At 37.6% G+C, this 22,468-nt stretch overlaps 3 protein-coding genes across 3 annotated transcripts; all 3 read left to right on the top strand.

Annotated features, from left to right (window-relative positions):
• On the top strand, window positions 566–3,491 carry LOC109348330 (2-Cys peroxiredoxin BAS1, chloroplastic-like). The gene is made up of 7 exons (XM_019588718.1): window positions 566–802; window positions 1,001–1,075; window positions 1,214–1,295; window positions 1,856–1,935; window positions 2,417–2,542; window positions 2,862–2,975; window positions 3,107–3,491. The coding sequence occupies exons 1-7, from the start codon at window positions 626–628 to the stop codon at window positions 3,221–3,223; spliced, it is 771 nt and encodes a 256-aa protein (XP_019444263.1). The 5' UTR covers window positions 566–625; the 3' UTR covers window positions 3,224–3,491.
• LOC109348329 lies at window positions 4,538–7,134 on the top strand. Its single transcript, XM_019588717.1, has 4 exons — window positions 4,538–5,069; window positions 6,289–6,410; window positions 6,861–6,923; window positions 7,051–7,134. Exons 1-3 carry the CDS (start codon window positions 4,736–4,738, stop codon window positions 6,921–6,923), a joined length of 519 nt encoding a protein of 172 aa, XP_019444262.1. The 5' UTR covers window positions 4,538–4,735; the 3' UTR covers window positions 7,051–7,134.
• Window positions 17,901–19,542, top strand: LOC109348328 (probable aspartyl protease At4g16563). The gene has a single exon (XM_019588716.1). The coding sequence runs from the start codon at window positions 17,969–17,971 to the stop codon at window positions 19,364–19,366; it is 1,398 nt and encodes a 465-aa protein (XP_019444261.1). The 5' UTR covers window positions 17,901–17,968; the 3' UTR covers window positions 19,367–19,542.

Below are 22,468 nucleotides of genomic sequence, written 5' to 3'. Positions count from 1 at the left end.
TTTATTCTATAACATATATTGTCATTAGGTTCAAGTTTGGATTTTTGGTTTGTTATTGTATAAACAAGAAATAATGGGAAAAATATGTTTGCTGCCACCTAACTGATTTCAATGGGAAAAATATGAAAAAAGGCATGTATAGTTGTATACACTTAACCTACCATATAAATTTATATTAAATAGAGAATATATAATCTCCTCATATAATAATAAGATAATTTATCTCCTTAAATCTAATGAATGTTTGATACATGTCTTATTTTTTATAATATATTTTAAAATGAAAACTTTTTGAAGGAAGTGAATAAGACGCATATTAAATACTAAATGAATTTAAGGAGATAAATTGTCTCATAATATGTAGAGATACATTATTCTCTATTATATGAGAGGAGGCAAAAGGATTAATTTGAGTCATAAAAAAAATGTAAAAACTAATTTGACAATTAAATTTTTTTTGGACAAAGTTGAATACAAATAATTTTGAAGGAGTGAAATAAGAATATAACATTTTTTTTGTTGGTTTTTCATATCCAATAAAAAGAGAAATAAAGAGTCGATATTAGTGTTCACCTCTACATTTCTATCACTCTATCTTGTTACACCCAACCAACCAGTAACGAAGATGGCATGCTCTGCTCCTTCTCTCATCACTTCAAACCCTAACTCCTTCTTCTCTCCCAAATTCCTCTCTTCCACTTTCCCACTCTCTTCTCTCTCCTTCTCCGCCCTTCCCCTCCGTACCAAACCTCTCCGCACCTCCCTCACTCCTCGCTCCACATTCCTCCTCAGAGCCACTTCCGTAAGATTTTATCAAATAACTCTTTCATTATTATTATTATCATCAAAGAATGAAATATTTATGCATTGTCAGTGTAGAGATTTATACAACAATATGAATAGTGGAGATAAAAAGACAGTGTAAAAACTGTGTTACACCGTCACAGTACATGCATTTTTTTTCTTTCGTTGTTGAATGCTTTTGTTTTTGTTTTAATAGAGTGAGTTTCCGTTAGTTGGGAATACAGCACCCGATTTTGAAGCAGAGGCGGTTTTTGATCAGGAATTTATCAATGTAAGATTATTGATTATATTTTTCTCAGCTTTTGATATGTTTTTTTGTTGTTTATATATATTATAGTAATAATAATGATGTTCTTTTGAAAGTTTCATGGTTGGAAATTTATGTTTGACTAGAGCACTGTGTTTTCAGGTCAAACTATCCGAATACATTGGGAAGAAATACGTTATTCTCTTTTTCTATCCGTTGGATTTCACATTTGTTTGTCCCACAGGTTAGTGCAAAAACTAAGGTGCTGTTTTTAGGTGTTTCTATTACATGTGTGATATTTTTTCGTTGTTTAGTTGTTACATATGTAATACTTTTTATTGAAAAAACAACAACAATGCCACAATTAATTAGAGAAGACAAAACTTAGGGGTTGTTCTTCGGGTGCTTGTGATGCTCTCTGCTGAAGAGAGTACAGCATGTGTAACAATAACGTGTTATATTGTCAGTGATTAGCTATTAGATATGTGATATACTTATTTGAAAACAGCACAAGGTTTTAAAGAACATTGTTACTTAGGTGCCGTTCTTTAACATTGTTACTTAGGTATGGTTCTTTTGGTGCTTGTGGCGCTCTTCGTTAATAACAGTATAACATGTGTAATCACTGTGATACACATTATATTTTCATTGATTAACAGTTATAGATGTGATATTCATGTGTACAACAAAACCATTAGTACTTGAAGAACAACACCTAACTTTTGTCCTTCTGTAAACTGCTCCGATCTAGATTGCTATGGATTCCCTTTTTTTTTGCATCCTAATATTTTTACTGCTTTACAGAAATCACTGCCTTCAGCGACCGTCATGCAGAGTTTGAGGAACTAAATACAGAGATATTGGGTGTTTCCGTTGACAGTGTGGTGAGTTGGTTTTGACTGCTTTTGTTTTTAAGAACTATTTCCTTAGCTACTGGCTCTCATGAGTCATGATATACTTCTCCCTGTGGTATATTAGCTACCGAAGAAAATGAAAGATACTCAAAGACTTGCTCCACTTTGCAGTCTTCACATAGTTTTAGGCCTTAACAATTCAGATTTCATTCAACTAGAATATATATGCAAGTGATGGTTAGTGGAAATTACTTAATAAATAAAGCAAAAAGCAAAATATCTTGATGACAGCAACTTCATTCAAACTTAGATAATTGAAATGTGTTTTTCTTGATCTACCAATGTAATGAGAATTATGAGATTCATAAGATTCATTAAGCATGTAACTTTTGCAGACTGGCAAACAACATTCCAGAATGTATATGCATGCTCTTTATGTTATAATCTACTACTTTCTCTACGTTACAGTTACCGTTTTATGAAGGTATTATTAATGTTATTGTTATTGTAGTTCTCGCACCTTGCATGGGTTCAAACTGATAGAAAGTCAGGTGGTCTGGGTGACTTGAAGTATCCTTTGATTTCTGATATCACCAAATCCATATCAAAATCTTATGGTGTTCTCATTCCTGACCAGGTAAGTTTTGACATTATGTCCTAAACTATGGTTATTCATTTTCCTTTCCTCCAATCCCAATATCTTTTATGTTTTACTTTCCATGTTTGGGTGCTTTAGAAAGACAAAAAACACCCAAACATAAATCACCTAACTTGAAACTCAGTTTTAACCGAAATCATTTTTTAAAATCAAGTTTAAATCCAAATCATTTTTTGCAAATGCTCACCCAAACACACATTTTGTAGGTTGCATCATGTAATAAAATCTTCGCTGTGAAATTATTGCTTTTCATTCCACTTTTTTTGAACCTGCATTGTAATGATTCCAATTGATTTAGGGGATTGCATTGAGAGGATTGTTCATCATTGACAAGGAAGGGGTTATCCAGCATTCCACCATCAATAACCTTGGAATTGGTAGAAGTGTTGATGAGACAAAGAGAACACTCCAGGTAACAACGCACTTAATTAGGATTACACCAAGATCGAACATTTAACAGTATATCACTTTTTTCGTGTTTCTTTTTCCCTCATATCCTTCATATATTTGTGTTGCTCCCATTCATATGCATCGGTATTGCAGGCCTTGCAGTATGTGCAAGAGAACCCAGATGAAGTTTGCCCTGCCGGATGGAAGCCTGGTGAGAAGTCAATGAAACCAGACCCTAAACTTAGCAAAGAGTACTTTGCAGCTGTGTAAGGAGGATAAGAGTTATTAAGAATATGTATTGCTCATATGTACCAATTAATTGGGTGTAAAAGTATTATTTATTTGAACTTTATTTTGTAATGTGAGAGTCCTTTTCAATTTTAAGCTGCTGGGGCCTAAGCGTGGTTAGAAATGCATGCTGGTATACCTGGATTTTGAAGTGAATTATGTATTAAGTTTACAAATTCTCTTGATTATTGTATTTGTGTGGCATGTTTAATGGAGATCTAAGCAGCCTTAGTTCTATGACTTTATCAAGCCTGGAGCTATTGACTAGAAGAAATATGAAACTGATTTTAGCTTTTTGATTAAGGGAGCATTTTGAAGAATCTATATAAAGTTTATTTTTGCTTATCATATATAAGCACTTAAGTAGGTGTTTTAAAGCACTTGTGAAAATACTTGATGAGTTTTCTATAGTTTTTTCTAGTTTATTTCACAAGGTTACCTTATAAGCTTATAATGTGCTTAAAAAAGCTGATAGGAAGATCACAAGCTATCAAGTGATAAGCTTTTAATTAATCTATTTACAGATACACTTCGCTAGTATTTATGTTTTTGTTACATTCACTTCCCTATTATATAATATAGTACATATATTTTTCTTTTACATTTCTTATGACTTCAATATTCAACCAGGTGTTTTTATTAAAATAATTTACTAAAACAATAAAAATCCTTAGTTTATATAAGCTCTCACATGCTTGAAATTATAGACATGCTAGGTGGATCCTTTTTTTTCTTCCCATGGATGACTTTTAAAAGCAAGGAGACTAAAAATAATAAAAAATGTGATAATCATATAACATTGCTTACATACAAATTGTATTCCTAAACTTGATTACATTAATTTTACAATATTGAGGATTTTTCTTGTTGATATTTTTAATTTAAATTTTAATACATGATGAAGAATCAAATTATTTATTCTTTGGATTTTTTATTCAAATTTTCAACATGGTCATACTTTTGGAGTAAATCGAAAAACATTCTTATATGTTTTATAAATATCAACAAAACAAAAATGTTACATATGCATTACATGATTAAAATTATAGTTTAATATAAGAGAATGAGTCTCAACATTTAAGATTTCTTATATTATGACCTGAAAACTTTCTAATAAAATTTTATTGTCTATTGCCATCTTAAAAAAAATCCAAAAAAAAATCAATGGTAATGATGAGAAATTAAGGGGTTCTTATTCAAAACATGAACAACATAAACTAATAAGAGCTTGATTATTATTTCAAAATATTACTACAATTTCTGGGCTAGTCTTTATTTTTTATTTTTTATTTTGTAGCCTTCTTTTTTGTCCAGGTAGTATTGTGGCTTATCCATATCGCCACATCCGAAGCTACTCACTCACTTTTTTCCCAATTTTCCTTACAAAAGTGGCAAGGTTTTGAACCAGAATCTGCAATAGAACATCACCACTCATCCAAATATTTTGATTTTGCAATATATTAGAATAAAAAAGTTGTTGCAGATTGAAGGAACATGTCACTAACTCAGAAATGTCTCTGTTGTGTTTTTAACATCCATAATGTAAGCTCAATAACACTCTCACCAGCTGCACCCTGCAACACTAGTTACCATACCTTGTACTCTACTCTCCCAAAGTTGCCATTAAAAACAACCCCTTTGCGCAATTCACCATTCCAAACAATGGGTTTCATGAAAAGTGGTAAACCATGGAGAAAGTTGAAACCTTTATCAGCTTCTCTTTCAGTTCCACCTCCACTTGACCTCACAGAAAACAATGTAAGACAGGTTTTGGTTGATGCTAGAGAGGAGCTGGGTCAGATCTTTGACACTTCTGTTGGCATGACAGGTAATTTTGTTTGTTCATAAAAACATATTTTTGGTTGGTGATTTGGGTTAGTTTATGTAAATATGTAACAATGGATTAGTCTATGCAGTAATGGTTGATTTGAGTTCCTCTTTTTTAAGTAATAAGCATTGTTTTAGATTGCGGTCACGCATATTACCATCGCAGCCGTTGCGATATGGATTGTGGTTGTTCTGGTGTGAATTGTTTTGTGATTGAAAAAATATTTTTAAATTTGATGCAACCCAAATGAGGTTGCAATTGTTGCAGTCAATATTGTGTCCGCATCATGCAATTTAAATCAATACTAATAAGCAACTAAAAATGTATGCCTATGCATCATATTAATTGAATGGTGATACACCTCTAATGTAGAAAACTAAACTTTGTCTAACAAAGAAATTAGTACAACTTGGTGCCTTATACCTATATTTGTTTCACTCTCAAATTCTAAGACTTGAAGCCTTGGGGCTTAGTGGCTTATTGCTACAACTTTTCACTCTTACAAGCTGTAGCACTTATACTTGCTGTACACTTCTTACTTCCTCTCTTGCTTATACAGTTGTAACTTGCCACAACTAACCTCTAAGCCTATTTATACTAGTTGCATAGGCGGTGATGCAAGTTACATTAGAAATCTCTTATTTGGTGGTCTCTAGAGCTCTCATGAGAATGCCGTTAAGATTTTAAATCTGGGTCCCCTACTGTTAATGACTTTGATATTTGACGGTTTTGGGACTATTGTGGCCGCATCAGCCCGTAATTGTCCAAAACGTCAAGGTTTTGAGAGTTTCTGAAACTGTAATTGATATTTAAAACCTTAATTAGCCGTCAACTAATCTACTTCCTTAGTCAGCAAAATAATAGCTCCAGCACCTTCTAGCAATTTCCCAAATAATCATTGACATACTAATATGGAGTAGCTGAGAAATGTTAACAAGAATGATGTTAAAAAAATACTTCATAATGTTCATTTTTTATCAAGCTCTCAATTATCTGATATGATATAAGACTAATTAAATTATATCAGTTCACTTTTTATTTAATGAGTCTCATGTGAAAAATAATGCCTCAAATAATATGTTGTTAGATGAATGCCACATAAATCCACCAAGTAATGAGAATGTATTGAAGAAAAAGCTTATTACTAACATTGCTAGAGTAAGTCTTATGAGTTATGGTATACTTTATATCCTGATCCTGTCTTCCTGAATTCATGCAGGAAAGGTTGAACTAGTGGAGTTGGATGGTCCTTTTGTGAAGATTAGCCTCAAGGGTCGGTTTTGGCACAAACGTTCCACTGTCCTAGCCAGAGTGGCTAATTATATGAAACAAAGGATTCCTGTAAGTTTCTTAGGGTCTGATTGCGAGTTAGTTTTTACAGTTTTACAAATACATTTTATGACTCTGAATTATTTGCTTTCTTTCCATTGCCTTTCAATATCTAATTCGCAAATAAATCCTTAATGCTTTTTTTCTCTATGTTTTAATGAGGATGTTATTCCTGAACATATAATTATAGACCAGATGTAAATTGTTAAACAAAACATTAGTTACATAGCATTATTATATCATTAACCTAGTAACAGTATATACTTCTTTCAATAAATGGTAAACATTGATAATACCAATAATGTGGGTACCCAATATTTTGTACATTGATAATTAGGTGGATCTGGTTATAACGTTTTAGTGGTTGTAATAATCGATATTTTAAGCAAAAAAGATCCGGTTTAGATATAGCTATCTATTTTAAGCAAAGAGAATTGTTCATTTTTTATGCTTTGTTTTCAGGAGATTTTAGAGGTAGATATAGAAGACGAGAAACAATTGGATGATAGTCCTGAGAACTTTTGAGAAACTACGCGTGATGTACCACTCTATGGTTTATTTCTTATCGTTGTTCTTGATCTACTTAATTCCCTAGATAAGATGATTTAATTTGTTTAGTGCGTTTTTAAGTGGATGAGAATCCATGAAATGATCACAGTGAGGGTATATGTATATGTATATTTGTGCTACCTTTATCTTTTGTTAGACACAATGCAATTTGGAGTATTTCCTGGTCTTTGGTCAGAGTCATCAAAAGAACGGGTGCACATCTGCTATTCCATAATAAGTGTCACTCCATGTGCTATGACCTTTGATTGGTTAAAAAATATTTAAAAGTTAAATTTTAATTTAAATATATATTTTTCAACCAATCACAAGATCATGATACATGGACAAAGATCTGCTATCCCAAACCAATCATATTATGTCATGTCAGTTAAAAAAAATTAAATATTCATAACTTTATCAATTTTGCTTTATTGTGATTGGTTAGAGACATGGTTGGGGACAAGGTTGGGAACAACAGATCTCCATCCATGATACATGGTGTGACACTCATTGTGAGAGTGCTCCCCAAAAGAACATAATCTAGAGACATTTTTCTATTCTAGTACTATTTGCTCCATCACATTGTTAACTTTTATCATAAAAATTTGACAAAATGTTATGTTGGCAGTCAATTATGTAACACAACATTCATCGTTTATCAGGAATTGACTATGTATAATATCTCCATATTATTTACTACATATGGGACAAATCCCAGTTCATGTAATGTTGTAAGTTGAACTATCCATATCCACATCCTTGGGAAGAAAATATGGCATTTTCCATTTATTCCACTTAGGCTCTGCCATGGGTGGACCCATCTAAGGCGAATGACAAGGACATGTGGAGTACTGCACGAGGTACTCGGGTAGAAGGGGACAACCCGAGGATCTGGGCTAATAGATTCTTTGGGGCTTCAGCCCGAGTATGACCGGGCTGTAATAGTTTCCCTAGTCTATTAGGCTGGTCAAAGATGACCGAGCTAGTAGACTCTATGGGGTTGACAACCTGAGTATGATCGGGCTGGAACAGTTGCCCCCAGTCTACTAGGCCGGTCAGAGATGACCGTGCTAGTAGACTCTATGGGATTGACAATCCCGAGTATGACCGGGCTAGTAGACTTAAATCATTCTGATTTGGCGCAATGGAATATGGGTAGGGTTTTTAGGTAGGTATATGGGTAGGTCATAATGGCTAAGGGTTTTTATCAGACACATGGGAGAATGCTTGGCGTTTCGTCTAAAATTGGAACGATAGATCGACGTGTCTGTTCATTTAAGTTCTGTTGCCTGGGTTTTTGTGTCACCATTAGATTGTCCTTGAGTGATTTTGAACAGGTGGATGCACGTTTTAGGCTGGGCCCTTGGGGAGGTCTGGGCCTGGGTCTCTCCCTATAAATAGGGGTTCCATTCTTCATAATTCTTCACTTTGCCTTATGAGAAATTGTCTTCTGCCGAACATACGCATTGTTTGAATCTGATCTCTAATTTTCTTCCGGAATTTTCTACTTCCATTAACTCGGTAACTTCTTTCTCTCCTTTGATTTTTTTAATAACATTCTAAGCACTTATGGCATCGTTAGGCGGGGATTCAAGCCCTGATGAGGTGAAGATCTTATCCGGACCTCCACCCATTTTTACTAATGCAACTCGCTGCTGTGGCCAACGAGGCCAACACGTTGAAGCCCCGGTTAGTAGTTGTTCCTCTTGGAGGCAATCTAACCATCTATCCATGCCGACCTTGTTGCGCGATCTGAGGGAGTAAAAGGTCGGGCATAGGGCCGCCTTGATTGACCAGGTGGCTTTCTCAAAGAAGTGGCGTCATGTCTTGGATAATATGTCCATCTCGGATTCTGACAGTTCTTCTGATGACAGGTCTACTATAGGGCAGAATTTTGATGATTGGGCTGATCAGTTTATTATCCCAAAGGACATGGCGGGTAATGAGTGCCGCTATTGGTGGGTTGATCAAGAGGTTAGGGGAACCCCATCTTATTTCCCATCAGATGTACGTCCAGCAGTAGAGGTGCTGACGACCGGCTAATGATATCCAGTGGTACAATCTTATTGCTTAAGAGCAAGTTTGCCGAGACATCTTATTTGAGACAAATAATAGGTGGAGCTTTTATATGTATGAGCAGGTCTGCCGACAGATAGGAGCAAAAATCCCCTTTGAGGGGTGGTACATTGAAGTGTTGCAGCAGCCAGGGAAGTAGAAGGAGCCTAATTGAGAAGCCTGCCAGCCCTCCTGAAGCGACCTCAGAGGAGGGCACACAACCGGGGAAGTAGATGTCGGGCAAGTCCTCTGGCAAGGGTAAGTCTGGCCCCCTCCGCCTTAAGACTACTTACAACATTCCCATGATCGTTGAAGAGGGTTTGGTCAACCCGGGAGTGAAGGACGTTATGAATGGGGTACCTCTGGTGGACCTGTTGAGGAGGACCTGGGAGGTGGGGGTTATGGTGGCTTTAGTCGCCAAATATCTTGAAGGTGAGGGGGTGCTCGCCACCCGGGTAGGGGAAAATGCTTTGGCCAACCTACAAAAGCTTCATTCAGGTGAGCTTCATGAGTTGAAGGAGAAGCATGCCGAAGTTGTGAAGAACTTGGAGGCTCAGAGCCTCTCGTCTGCTGAGCAACTCTCTGCGGTGTCCCTCAAGCTGAAGGATGCCCGGGAAGCGGAGATGCTGGACAAGATAGACGTGAGGGCCGCTAAACGGGAGGCGCAGGCTCTGGCTGATCGGCTTCAAAGGAGTGAAGACGAGAGACTTCAACTTTGGGATAAGTTGAAGACGTCGGAGGCTGAGAATGCACAGGTGCATAAGAAGCTGGATGACCTCAAGGCTGCTTACCTAAAGCTGGAGGATGATGTTGATTGGGCGACTAATGCTGGCTGGGATAATGCCCTTGCCCAAGTCGACTTGGTTTATCATGATGCTGACTTGTCTTTGACGAGGATAGGTGCTCGAGTTACTCTTGAGGGCGGGCTCATCGTGGATGAAGATGAAGGCCATGTTGCCCTCCCAGTTCTGACTAGAAGTGGCGGGGGGAATTAGGTTTAGTTGTTTTTAATTTTTTTCTATACTTGTAATTTCTTGCTTTCAATGAAGACCTTTTGTTATTTTATCTATTGTGTTTACAATGAAGACCTTTTGTCATTTTATCTACTGTGTCAATTTGTTTCTCCACTTGTAATATCTTGTTGACCGGAATAATTAAATTGACTAATCAACCAATCAGATAACTAATCGTCTGAATATTCAGTAAGATCTGGCTTACAACCTAACTGGTGTTGAAATGAGGGTTGACCGAATATCACTATTAAAATATGGTCATTCCTCAAGTAGTAAATGTTCGGTTAACCATTTTTGAACTTGAATGAGAATGTTATGTTAACCGGTGAATTGATATTAAACTGGAACGAGAATGTGGAATACGTATTAAGTAACAGTTGCTCGGTTAAAATGTTGTTGAACTAGAATGAGAATAAAATATCCCTTAAGTAACAGTTGCTCGGTTTTAAAATTATTGTTGAACTTGAATGAGAATGTAATATCCATTAAGTAACAATTGCTCGGTTTAAAATGTTGTTGAACTTTTATGAGAATGTGGAATACCCATTAAGTATTAGTTATCTGGGTATAACCATATTTGAACTTAAGGATGTTGAATAACCCTTAAGTATCAGTTATTCGGGTATAACCATTTCTGAACTTGAGGATGTTGAATAACCCTTAAAGATTAGTTATCCGAGTATAACTGTTTCTGAACTTGAGGATGTTGAATAACCCTTAAGTATTGAAATTGCCGTCAGAGGGGGACTAGCCCACGCCTCATAGGGTTACGTTGTTGGTGACCAAGAGGACTTGGTCCTGACTTGGGTTTGTAGAGTGAATCGTCGCTAAAAGGGGACTGGCCCACGCCCCTGGGGTTATATTGTTAGCGACCAAGAGGACTTGGTATTGGCTTGGGTTTGTAGAGTGAATCGCTGCCAGAGGGAGACTGGCCCACGCCCCTGGGGTTATATTGTTGGCGACTAATATGACTTTGTCCTGGCTTGGGTTTGTAGAATGAATCGTTGCCAGAGGGGGACTGGCCCATGCCCTTGAGGTTATATTGTTGGCGACCAAGAGGACTTATGAAAGATACCTGAATAATACCTCGTTAACATATAAGTTGGATTTGGTTACATCATTTTTCTCAGCCGTATAAAGGTCTGGCACAAATTTACATTTTCAAGCGAAAAACTGTCGTAAGTTTGTCACATTCCAAGTACGAGGGATTTCTTTCCCTTCTAGGTCTTCGAGCTTGTAGGCCCCTTTGCTGGTCTTGCTAGTTACTCGGTTTAGTTCTTCCCAATTGGGTGCTAGTTTGCCCTTTGTCTTTCCGATGTCAGCCTTCCTGAGTACTAAGCTGCCTGTTTCAAAACCTCGTGGTATCACCGTTCTGTTGTATTTCTGTGGCTCTCATTTTGACGGTGGTCTCTCTGATTCTGCCCCGGTCTCTCTTCTCTTCGATACAATCCAAGTTGTGTCTCAAGATGGTCGAGTTGGCAGTTTCATCAAAGTGTATTGTCCGTAGGTGGGTTTGCTGATCTCCCCTGGGATCATAGCCTCGAACCCGTAAGTAAGGTTGAAAGGCGATTCCTTGGTGGTGGAGAGAGGAGTTGTACGGTAAGCCCATAAGACATGATGTAAGTGCTCCGACCATGCTCCCTTGCCTTCTTGCAATCTTCTTTTTATCCCACGGAGGAGGACTTTGTTAGCCGCTTCCGCCTGACCATTTGTTTGAGAGTGTTCAACTAAAGTGAACTGTTGTTTGATGTGAAGGCCTGACAGTAGTCCTCTGAACTTCCGGTCAGAAAATTGAGTTTCATTGTCAGTGACTATTATAACAGGTATCCCAAACCTCGTGATGTTGGATAAGGGTTCAGCTTCAATCCATTTAGTGAAGTAGTTGACCGCCACAATTAGAAATTTAAGTTGTCTGATTGCTAGTGGAAATGGCCCCAGAATGTCCATACCCCATCTGCAAAATGGCCATGGGTCATTGTTGTAGTTTTCTCTTCAAGGGGGCTTGTGGAGGTCAGCAAACAATTGGCAGGGTGCGCACTTCTTAGTGAACTCAGAGACATCTTTGTCCATGGTCATCCAATAATATTCGGCCCAGAGTATCTTGGTGAGTGATGCTGCTCCGAGGTGATGACCACAACTCCCTTCGTGGATTTCTTGGAGGACATACCGAGCCCTATCGGGGTCGAGGCATTTACGCACAGGAGTAGAAAATCCCCAACGATACAAACAACCTTGTACTGTGGTGAACTACGAGCTATACCTAGGGAATCTTTGTCTATTCTTTTAATCCGCTGGCAAGTCGTCGTTGGATAAGTACCTGATGATTGGGTCGGTCCAGTCGTCCAGGATCCATGTTTGCTCGACGACCATGACACTTGACTGCAGGATTGTCCCTTGAACCACTGATCTGTTGTTACCCGAAATCTTCTTGCTTGCTAGTTTAGACAAAATGTCAGCCCAAATATTATGTTCCCTTAAGACGTGTTGGATGGAAGCTGTCTCGAACTTGGCCATTAATTCCTTAACCTTGGCGAGGTATTTCCTGAGTAACACGCCTTTTGTCTGATAGGCTCCTGTAATATGAGAGACTGTGAGTTGGGAATTACTGCATATGAAGACCTTTTCTGCCCCGATTTCTCTGGTCAACTGTAACCCGACAATGCGTGCTTCATATTCTGTTTGATTGTTTGATGTATGAAAGGTGAATGTTAGTGAGTGCTCAATGGTCATCCCCTGACCATTGTCTAATAGGACCCCTGCTCCGCTGCCCCGAAGGTTGGATGATCCGTCAACATATATAGTCCATATTTGCTCGGAACTACCCGATTATATGGTCAATTCAGCAACAAAATCCAACAGGACTTGGCTTTTGATAGCCGTTCTGGGCTCGTACCATATATCAAATTGTGACAGTTCAATAGACCAAGAAATCATCCCCCCGGCTAGCTCATGCTTGTGCAAAATCTGGTGGATAGGTTGATTGGTTCTGACTACCATAGGGTGAGATTGAAAATACTGTCGTAGCCGTCTTGTTGCTACCAAGAGGGCGTAGGCGACCTTTAACAACTTCTGATACCTGAGCTCTAGGCCTTGTAATGATTTGCTGGCGAAGTATACTAGATGTTGACCATCTTTACTTTCTCTGAGTAGACATACAATATCTTAGCCGGTGCAGGCTTAGAAAGCACGGGGGGAGTAGCCAGATATTGTTTGAAGGTTTGAAAAGCTGCTTCACAATCTTCTAACCAAGTAAAAGTATTGCTCTTTTTTAGGAGCTGGAATAGTGGGATGGAATGTTTGGCAGATGCATGAAGAAACCTGGCCAAGGCTGCCAACCGCCCATTAAGTTGTTGGACTTCCTTCACTGATCTTGGGCTGCACATGTCTATAACTGCTTGGCACTTTGCTGGGTTGGCCTCAATACCCTGACTTGTTAACAGAAATCCCAAGAATTTGACGGCTTCGACTCCGAATGTACACTTGTTTGGGTTGAGGTGCATATTAAACTTGCGAAGATGACATTCAGGATAGTCACATGATCTTCTGTTGCTAGACTCTTGGCGATCATGTCGCCCATATAGACCTCCACGTTTCTTCCAATCTGATCTCTAAAAATGATGTTCATCATTCTCTAGTACGCGACCCCTGCATTCTTCAGACCGAATGGCATGACTATGTAACAGTAAGCCGTCTTGGGTGTAATGAAGGCAGTCTTGTCTTGATCTGGGGGGTACATGGGGTCTGGTTATATCTCGATTAAGCATCCATAAATGATAGAAATTGGTACCCATATGAATTGTCTACAAGATGATCAATGTTTGGGATGGGGTATGGATCTTTTGGGTACACTTTGTTCAAATCTGTATAATCCACACACATCCACCACTTTCCAGGTGGTTTTATGACTAGCACGACGTTTAACAACTAGGTGGTATATGCTATTTCTCAGATAAAGTCGGCCTCTGGCAGTTTTGATATCTTCTGAGTAACCTCGGTTGTTCTTTCGGTGCCCATCTTTCTTTTCTTCTGGGCCACTGGCCTTGCCCCTGGATTCATCGTGAGTCGATGGCAGGCCAGTGAGGGGTCGATTCCAGGCATATTCGCAGCGGACTAGGCAAAAAGATCCTTGTTGGTCTTCAAACACTTGATCAGTTTGGACCTTTGAGTTTCGTCGAGAATACAACCGATATATACCATATTTTATTTTAAGGGGCCGTGTTGAAGGGAGGTTTTTTCTCCTTCTGGCTGTGGTCGTAGGTCTTCTGCGTCTGGCCTGACATCTAGCTCTACCAAGTGCACGCCCCACTATTTTTTCTTGGGGGTGGTGCCCGTACTGAAGTGTGGTTCGGCCGAAGACTCATCTGATATCAACTTCTTGCACTCTGTTGGTCCCCCCTATCCGTGCATACCCAGAGATTGGATGAGAGAAACTTCATGCAAAGATGCGGGGTGGAGACAATTGCTTCAAGATGGTTTAGTGTTGGTCGACCGAGTATGGCATTGTAAGCCGAGACACAGTCGATAACTTGGAATTTTGCTTGAATCGTTCGAGTTAGAGGTTGTTCTCCGACAGTTAGCCATATATCAACATAACCCTGAGGGGTGATTCCTTGTCTAGTGATACCGACAAGCTTTCCATCATACAGCAACAAGCCCCTACCTTTGAGTTCCATCTTTGTGAACATGTCTTGAAACATGATGTCCGCTGAACTGTCTCGGTCAACAAACAAACGTCCCACTTTTTTATTGTTCATTATGGCGGTGATGACGAGAGGATCATCATGACTGCGGACGACGCCTTCATAATCACGGTCATCAAAATAGTTCGGGGGTGCTTCTTGGTGGCCCTAATACTGGCGGGGTTTGCGGAAAGTTGATTGCATGACTTCCCGAACATACCTTTTCTGGGCTGCCCTAGATATACTACTAGTAGCGAATCTTCCAGATATAGTGTTGATGTCCACCAGAATCTATTGCGTCTATTGTTGGAGCGATAATGGTCTCTCTAGTCTCTATTCGGAGGGCGTGCCTGTTCATTTGGGGGGGGGGAGGGGGCGTCTTCGAGGAGGACTGGATCGACCCAGAGGTGGTGATCGCTCTTGGCAGGTCCGAGCTATAAATTGCTGGAGGTGCCTAGCTTGAATCAGGTCTTCGATAATGTCCCTCAGTTGGGTACACTCTTCTGTTACGTGGCCAAAGAAGGTGTGGAAGACACAATATTTGGAGCGGTCTTGGGTCCCTAATTTCCTGCCCGAATTGGGTTTGGGGAGCTGGACTAAATGGATGGCCAAAACTTCTTGCAGGATTCTATTGCGGCTAACATTGAGGGGGTGTAGGAGGTGTATTTAGTTTTTTTGGGTTGTCAGGGTGGATCTTCTCGAGGTTGTTCGTGTGTTTTTGGGCGTTTGGCTTCCAGTGAGGGGAGTTGGTATTCTCTATGTTCGGTGGATAGGCGATTAGGATGGGTTTCTTCCAGATTGATGAATTGCTTAGCCTTAGATCGGAGTTCTTCCATTGTGAGGTCTGAATATTTAGCCAACTCCTGTATGAAGAGGCCATCCTGCAAGCCTGTCACTAAAATATGCACCGCCACCTCCGGGCTAAGGGTGCGAACCTTCATGGCCTCTGAGGTGAATCTGTCTAGGTAAACTCGGAGGGGCTTATGGGACTCCTGTCGTATACCGGACAGGATGTAGGAAGAGTGAGGCTGCTCTTTGTTTGTTGTGAAGCGGATGTTGAATCCGTTGGCCAGAATGGCCCATTGGTCGATGCTGTTTGGTGCGATCCGAGTAAACCACTGCAAGGCAGCACGTTTCAGAGTGAGGGGGAATGCTCGACACATGATGGGGTCGGTGGCCCCATGAAAAAGCATTAAGGCTTCAAAGACATCTAAATGATCCTGTGGGTCACTTGTTCCATTGTATTGGTCGATGTTGTTGGGTCGGGTAAGATGTTTTGGGAGTAGTGAGGACATGATGGTTTTAGTGAAATGATGTCTTACTTGTGAGGAGTGGCGAAGCTCGGCTAGTAGTTGGATATTTCGGCCTTGAGTTTGGATCATGTGGAGGAGTTGTTGGGTAGTGGGTGCTTCTGGGGTGGTGTTTGGGGGATGACTCTGGCTAGCTTGGTGAGATGGTTGCACTAGTGTTGGACACAAGGGACATACTCTAGTCGTCCTTGCTTGACCTATGAATCTGCCATTGTCGATTTGTTGGGGCAGGTAAAATGTTCTAGCGGCGTGACAAGTGGTTTGTTGTCTGACATTGATGGTGAGTCAGCGGCACATTAAATGGTATGTCAAAGGACATTAAATAACATGTCTGTGGTGCATTAAATAGCGTGTCAGATGCCTTAATGTCGCGTCAAGAACATTTATTGCATCTGCCATGGGTGGACCCATCTAAGATGAACGACGGGGACAAGCAATGTACTACACGGGTTACTCGGGTAGAAGGGGGCAACCCGAGGATCTGGGCTAATAGATTCTTTGGGGTTGACAGCCCAAGTATGACCGAGCTAGAACAAGTGTATTTCATAGCTATGAAACATTTTCCTCCCTCCATTGCCCTCCAATCGTTAACTCTCAAAGAGACTCTAAATATTCAATATAGTGTATAATATCTATGTATTGTCTAAAAATTATTATTAATGAATTCAGCTTTATACTAATTCCAATTCACATACCCAAAAGTCTGTCTCTAATTTTTAAAGGACTGTTTTTGTTTTCACTCTTAACTCTGCCCCTATTTGTTTATAAACCTTCTCTACATCTCTTTAACATCTTTCTAAACTTAAGTTCCAAAAATTTATTAGGTATTTGCTTATACCTTCTACAATTATTTAGTCATTCCAACGTTGCCATCTTCAACAATTTTTTCTAGAATAATGAGGCCCTCAGACAAAAAATATTTTTCAGTCTTATCCAAGTTATTATAAATATGATTTTTTCTGATATTTTTAAAAGACTATTTGGCTATTATAAAACTGATATGTTCAATAAATTAATGTCAAAGTTTATGCTTACGACACAAACTCATGAATCTTTCTAGATATTTAAGTGCAATGCAATCCAAAGATAAAAGTGTGTTTGAGTGAACTTAAACTCCTAACTTGGGCTTGACATATGAAACTAGCTTTTTCCTATGTGAACGTGTAGTTGGGTTAACCCTTCAGCCATCATTCCAAGCATGATTCTATACTTTGGTATAAATTTTCGCGGTTACTCTACACCAATTATCAATCAATTATTTTTACATCTTTGTTTATACATAATACTAGTAATAATTATAAGTATAAGTAATATATTGGTATAAGAAAATTTTATATTAAGTTGAAATGTACATAAGTGTCATACTCACTTAGTGCATCAAAATTTATAATAAAAATTATAGAAAAGGTTTGCTTTAAGAAAATAGAATAAAATACCTCCTCACACAGGTATTTTATCTCATCCAGCCAATAAAAGTATGATATGTATACTGTTTTGTTTAGTTTTAAAAAATTATTAAATAGGACACATGTCATAATTTTGATGGTCGGAGGAGATACTTTATGCTCTTAAGATAAATATTTTCAAAGAAGCATATATTATTTCAATACGAAGTCAGTCTAGTACTTTAAAATCATATTAGATCATCAAGTATAAAACTAAGTTAAAAGATTAATTTATATGAACGATACAAGTAACAATTATAAAAATTGTTAGAATATAATATATACAACTTGGCTTTGTGTAAAGATTTATATATAATAAATATATATTACTTTTTAGAAAATTTAATAAAAATTAAACATATATAGTTAATAACACAATGTCAATATATAAAATTGTTTCTTCATAAACTAGCTGTTGTTATAAATAAACCAACATAAACAGGTCCATTCATTCATGTTGTTTCTAACTTCTATCCCCATTTCTAAACACACACTCTCAAACATCAAGCACAATTTCCAATGGCGTATCTTTACATTATTCTCTATCTCCTCTTCTCATTCATCACATTAACTTCATCTAACCCATACACAATTACCCTTCCTCTTTCTCCCTTATTCACCAACCACCATTCATCACCACCAGATCCATTCCAATCCCTCAAACTCGCCGCTTCTTCTTCTCTAACACGCGCCCACCACCTCAAACACCGCAACAATAACCACCCTTCAACTGTCACCACCCAAATCCACCCTAAAACCTACGGTGGTTACTCCATCGATCTTAAATTTGGAACACCAACTCAAACCTCGTCCTTTGTCTTAGACACTGGAAGCAGTCTTGTCTGGTTCCCATGTTCCTCTCGTTACACTTGTTTTACTTGTTCCTTTCCCAATATTGACCCAACAAGAATATCTAAATTCATTCCAAGAAACTCAATCTCTTCAAAAATCGTGGGTTGTACTAACCCAAAATGTGGGTGGATTTTTGGTTCTGACGTTCAATCTCGTTGTAATGGTTGCAACCCAAATACTCAAAATTGTACCTTTAATTGTCCTACATATATAATTCAATATGGGTTGGGTTCCACAGCGGGTTTATTACTCTCAGAAAATCTCAACTTCCCGGGGAAAATTTTCAATGATTTTCTTGTTGGTTGTTCTCTTTTATCAATTCGACAACCTTCGGGGATTGCAGGATTTGGACGAGGTTTAGAATCGCTTCCGTCACAAATGGGGTTGAAGAGATTCTCTTACTGCTTAGTTTCTCACAAGTTCGACGACTCGCCGGAGAATAGTGACCTAGTTTTGCAGATTGGTTCCTCCGGCGACAGGAAAACCAGTGGGTTAAGCTACACGCCGTTTCAGAAAAATCCTGAAGTGAATTCTGTTTTTCGCGAGTACTATTACGTGAACCTTAAGAAAATCAGGGTTGGTGGGAAACGGGTCAAGATTGCGAGCGGGTTATTGGAACCAGATTTTAACGGGAACGGTGGAACCATCGTTGATTCTGGCTCAACATTTACGTTTATGGAGAGACCAGTGTTTGAATTGGTGGCGCAAGAGTTTGAGAAGCAAATGAAGAATAACACGAGAGCTAAAGAAGTTGAAACTCGATCCGGTTTGAGTCCTTGTTTTACAGTTGATGCCTCCGGCGGCGATATTGCATTGCCGGAATTAACTTTCGGGTTTAAGGGTGGTGCCAAAATGGCATTGCCTGCGGCGAATTATTTCTCATTTGTGAACAATGAGAGCGTGGTTTGTTTGACGATTGTTTCCGATGACGCTACCGGTCCGGCGAAGGCTGGTGGTCCGGCTATCATCTTAGGGAACTATCAGCAACAGAATTTCTATGTGGAATATGATTTGGAAAATCAGAGGTTGGGTTTTGGTAATAGGAGTTGCAATAAGAGTACTTAAGTTTTTAATGATTTTGAATTAGAGATTCCATTAACTTCATAGTTATTGGTCAATAAAAGTGCAACTGTAGTTGTAATATTAATGGTAGAAGTAATATTGCATCGCCGCTAACAATTACGGTGGTCATTAGAATTTCATTGTTGTATTGTATTCATGTAACTGAGGTGAATGACAATTACGGTTTATTTATATTATTTTTAAGGTATGGTGAGTAGACAAATGATATTGATTTTTGTAAAAGTTTGTTATATTGTTCTAATATCATTTATCTTACTTTCATTTAATAGTGATGATTAATGATGAATGAATGACGTGCTGCAAAAAAACTCTTATACATATATGTATTCCATCAAATAAATTTATTTGTTATTAGTTCATAAAGCAGATGCTGACTTCCACCTATTATTTTTGGTTTCATGTGATTGCTATGATGTGAATATGATCATTGGGGTGTTTTATTTTGGTTTCTTTCAGATGAAGTATCATAAATATATTTTTTAATTATTGCATTTCTCCTTTCTAATTTGAAGAGCTAAAAAAAGCTTCTTTATAAATGGGATAAAGTCCTTTTCACCGTTCTTTAGGAAAGTTTTGTACTTTTTTCCATGCATGGAAAAGATAAGGTAAAAAGCGTGACTTGATTTGTTTTATTCCATGTTTCATCTTCACCATGGTGCATTATTTGTGTTTCTTGTTTGTTCTTTAGCACTACATGAACCAACCCTACTTGTTTCTGTTACATGTATGCCAAAGCAGTACTATTTTGTTTTGTGGATAACGGCACACTAATAGTTAAACCCCATGTCTCAAATCTATCTCTATTGGGAATAGGACTCAACACGGTTTTTCTTCATTTTTTTAAAATGGAACTTGGAACTAAAACCACATGTTATTATTTGATAAAAAGCAGCATAAAATATTCTTAATCACTTCATTTAACTACCAGCAATAAATTTTATCAAATCTCTACTCATGTTAACCACTTTAAGTTTAGCTTAAATTCTTAATTAAGATACTTTCTCGTAATTAAGGCATGAATAATATATAAAACTTTCTTTTTATTTTTTTATCTGCAGACATATACAACTTTATTTTGATTTTGCTGCCATGCATCGAAGTTAAATTTGTAAGGTATTGGGAAGGCTACATTATCAGACTACTTAACTTTTCTTTATAATCATTTTTTTTTATTTTTTATTTAAATCAAATTCAAGCACCTACTTGTTTGAGTTCATAGATTCCTTCAATTAATATGGATTAAAAAGTATCATTGCTTAATTAGTTACTGGTGCAGTTTTTCTCTCTCTCAGTGCATTTTGTTCTTCAATTTGATTAAATAAAAGGGCAGCATACACCTATTTTAATTTAATAAATTTTAATGACATGTTGTAAGCTTGAGGTTAAGTTTGGTTGGGTGTAAAAGGGGAGGAAGGAAAAGGAGAGGAAAGAAAAACATGTTTTCCATTGTTTGGTTTACATTGAATAAAGGTGAGGAAAGAAAAAAAATGGTGGGAATGCTTTTATATTTTCTCTTCAATATTGGAAGGAAAGCAAGTGGAAAGAGAGAGAAAATGTATTTACTTACGGTATATAAGTTTTATACTTTGTAAATATATCATCCATCATTCATGTTTTTGTCATCATTGATTCTTCAAGAAAAATAATACAATAATAACTGATGTATAACTTTGTATAAATCTTTAACTTGCCATGCCAAATTATTACACTTTACATTTAAAAAACATTCGAATTTCTTATTGGCCATAACTGCTAAAATTTACTAAAATTCGGCAAAAACGAGAGAAAAAATATATGTATTTACATTGTATAAGTTATATATATTATTACTACATTATCCATCATTCATGTTTTATACTCCTTAAAATAAGTAATACAAATAAATATGGATTATGTAATGATTATATATAAATTTTACACTAACAATATATAGATAGTACACTAAAAAATAAACCAACAAATATATGTCAATCTCATTATAATGATTAAATTCTTTTCTCTCCACTTTCTTTATGTAGAATTTCTACCGTACCAAACAACTAAAAAAAATCATATTTTCTATTCATTTTCCTCTCTTAACTTTTCTCTCCTCATCTTTTTCCCCTCTTAACTTTTCTCTCATCATCTTTCCCCCCTTAACTTTTCTCTTCTAAATCAAACATAATGTGAGTATACTTGGATTTGGCAGAGGAATGAAGTGGCATGGTAAGAGTGTAATGAAGACATACATATATGGGAAATCCTATCCTGTTTCATGGTAAATGCTTTGGCAAGACAAGTGACTAGAATAAGACAGGAAAAAGGATAAAAACTCTGATTATCAGGACCAGTTACATGTTGGTGCAACAATGTGTAAAAGGAAGAAAGAAAATGAAAGTGAAAGTGCAGAATGATGATTGAGATTGAATGATGGAAAACAGAGAAGAATTATTGAATTGTAATGGATGATGAATTGGTTAGAAAAGTGCAGAGAAAGTAAGAGAGAGTTTAAAGAGAAGAATGAAGGTGTTTCTATTATTGGAAAGTTGTGCTTTGATGTTAGTTAGGGAAAAATATTTATAGAAACCCCCCAACTAACTTAACTGATTTTTGAATCACATTTCTTAACATCCCCCCATGATTCGAAAATCTACATCTAGCAGCAAAAAAAACAGTACATTCAATGTAAACCTCTCTAACAACAATCCAAATCTATCCTTGCAACAAATCATGAATTCCTATATTTTTCTCAAATCTTTGAACCTATCTATCTTCAATGGCTTAGTCATTAAATCTTCCAATTGAAGATCACTTCTGCAATGTATGAGTTTGATTCTGCCCTCTACAACTTGTTGCCTTAAGTAGTGATATCTTATCTCAATGTGCTTGCTTCTACCATGTGAAACTGGATTTTTAGCTAGATTAATGGCTGACTTGTTGTCTATGAACAACTCAGTTACATCTTCTTCTTCAATGCCAAGTTCCAGCAATAATGAAGACAACCAAATAGCTTGGCAAGCAGCTGCACATGCTGATATATATTCAGCTTCACAAGTTGATAAAGCAACTACCCTCTGCTTCTGAGAACACCAAGAAATAGAAGCC

Source organism: Lupinus angustifolius, chromosome LG05 (genome assembly GCF_001865875.1).
Source record: "Lupinus angustifolius cultivar Tanjil chromosome LG05, LupAngTanjil_v1.0, whole genome shotgun sequence".
In the NCBI taxonomy this organism is placed as follows: domain Eukaryota; kingdom Viridiplantae; phylum Streptophyta; class Magnoliopsida; order Fabales; family Fabaceae; genus Lupinus; species Lupinus angustifolius.
This window is presented reverse-complemented; position numbering and strand designations above follow the sequence as displayed.

Excerpts from the sequence above, each read along its gene's own strand:
- LOC109348328 (XM_019588716.1), top strand. The coding sequence starts at position 17,969 with ATGGCGTATCTTTACATTATTCTCTATCTCCTCTTCTCATTCATCACA.
- LOC109348329 (XM_019588717.1), top strand. The coding sequence starts at position 4,736 with ATGTCACTAACTCAGAAATGTCTCTGTTGTGTTTTTAACATCCATAAT. Across the intron at positions 5,070-6,288 it reads CACTTCTGTTGGCATGACAG|GAAAGGTTGAACTAGTGGAG; the intron begins GTAATTTTGTTT and ends GAATTCATGCAG. Across the intron at positions 6,411-6,860 it reads ATATGAAACAAAGGATTCCT|GAGATTTTAGAGGTAGATAT; the intron begins GTAAGTTTCTTA and ends CTTTGTTTTCAG.
- LOC109348330 (XM_019588718.1), top strand. The coding sequence starts at position 626 with ATGGCATGCTCTGCTCCTTCTCTCATCACTTCAAACCCTAACTCCTTC. Across the intron at positions 803-1,000 it reads TCCTCCTCAGAGCCACTTCC|AGTGAGTTTCCGTTAGTTGG; the intron begins GTAAGATTTTAT and ends TTGTTTTAATAG. Across the intron at positions 1,296-1,855 it reads CACATTTGTTTGTCCCACAG|AAATCACTGCCTTCAGCGAC; the intron begins GTTAGTGCAAAA and ends ACTGCTTTACAG.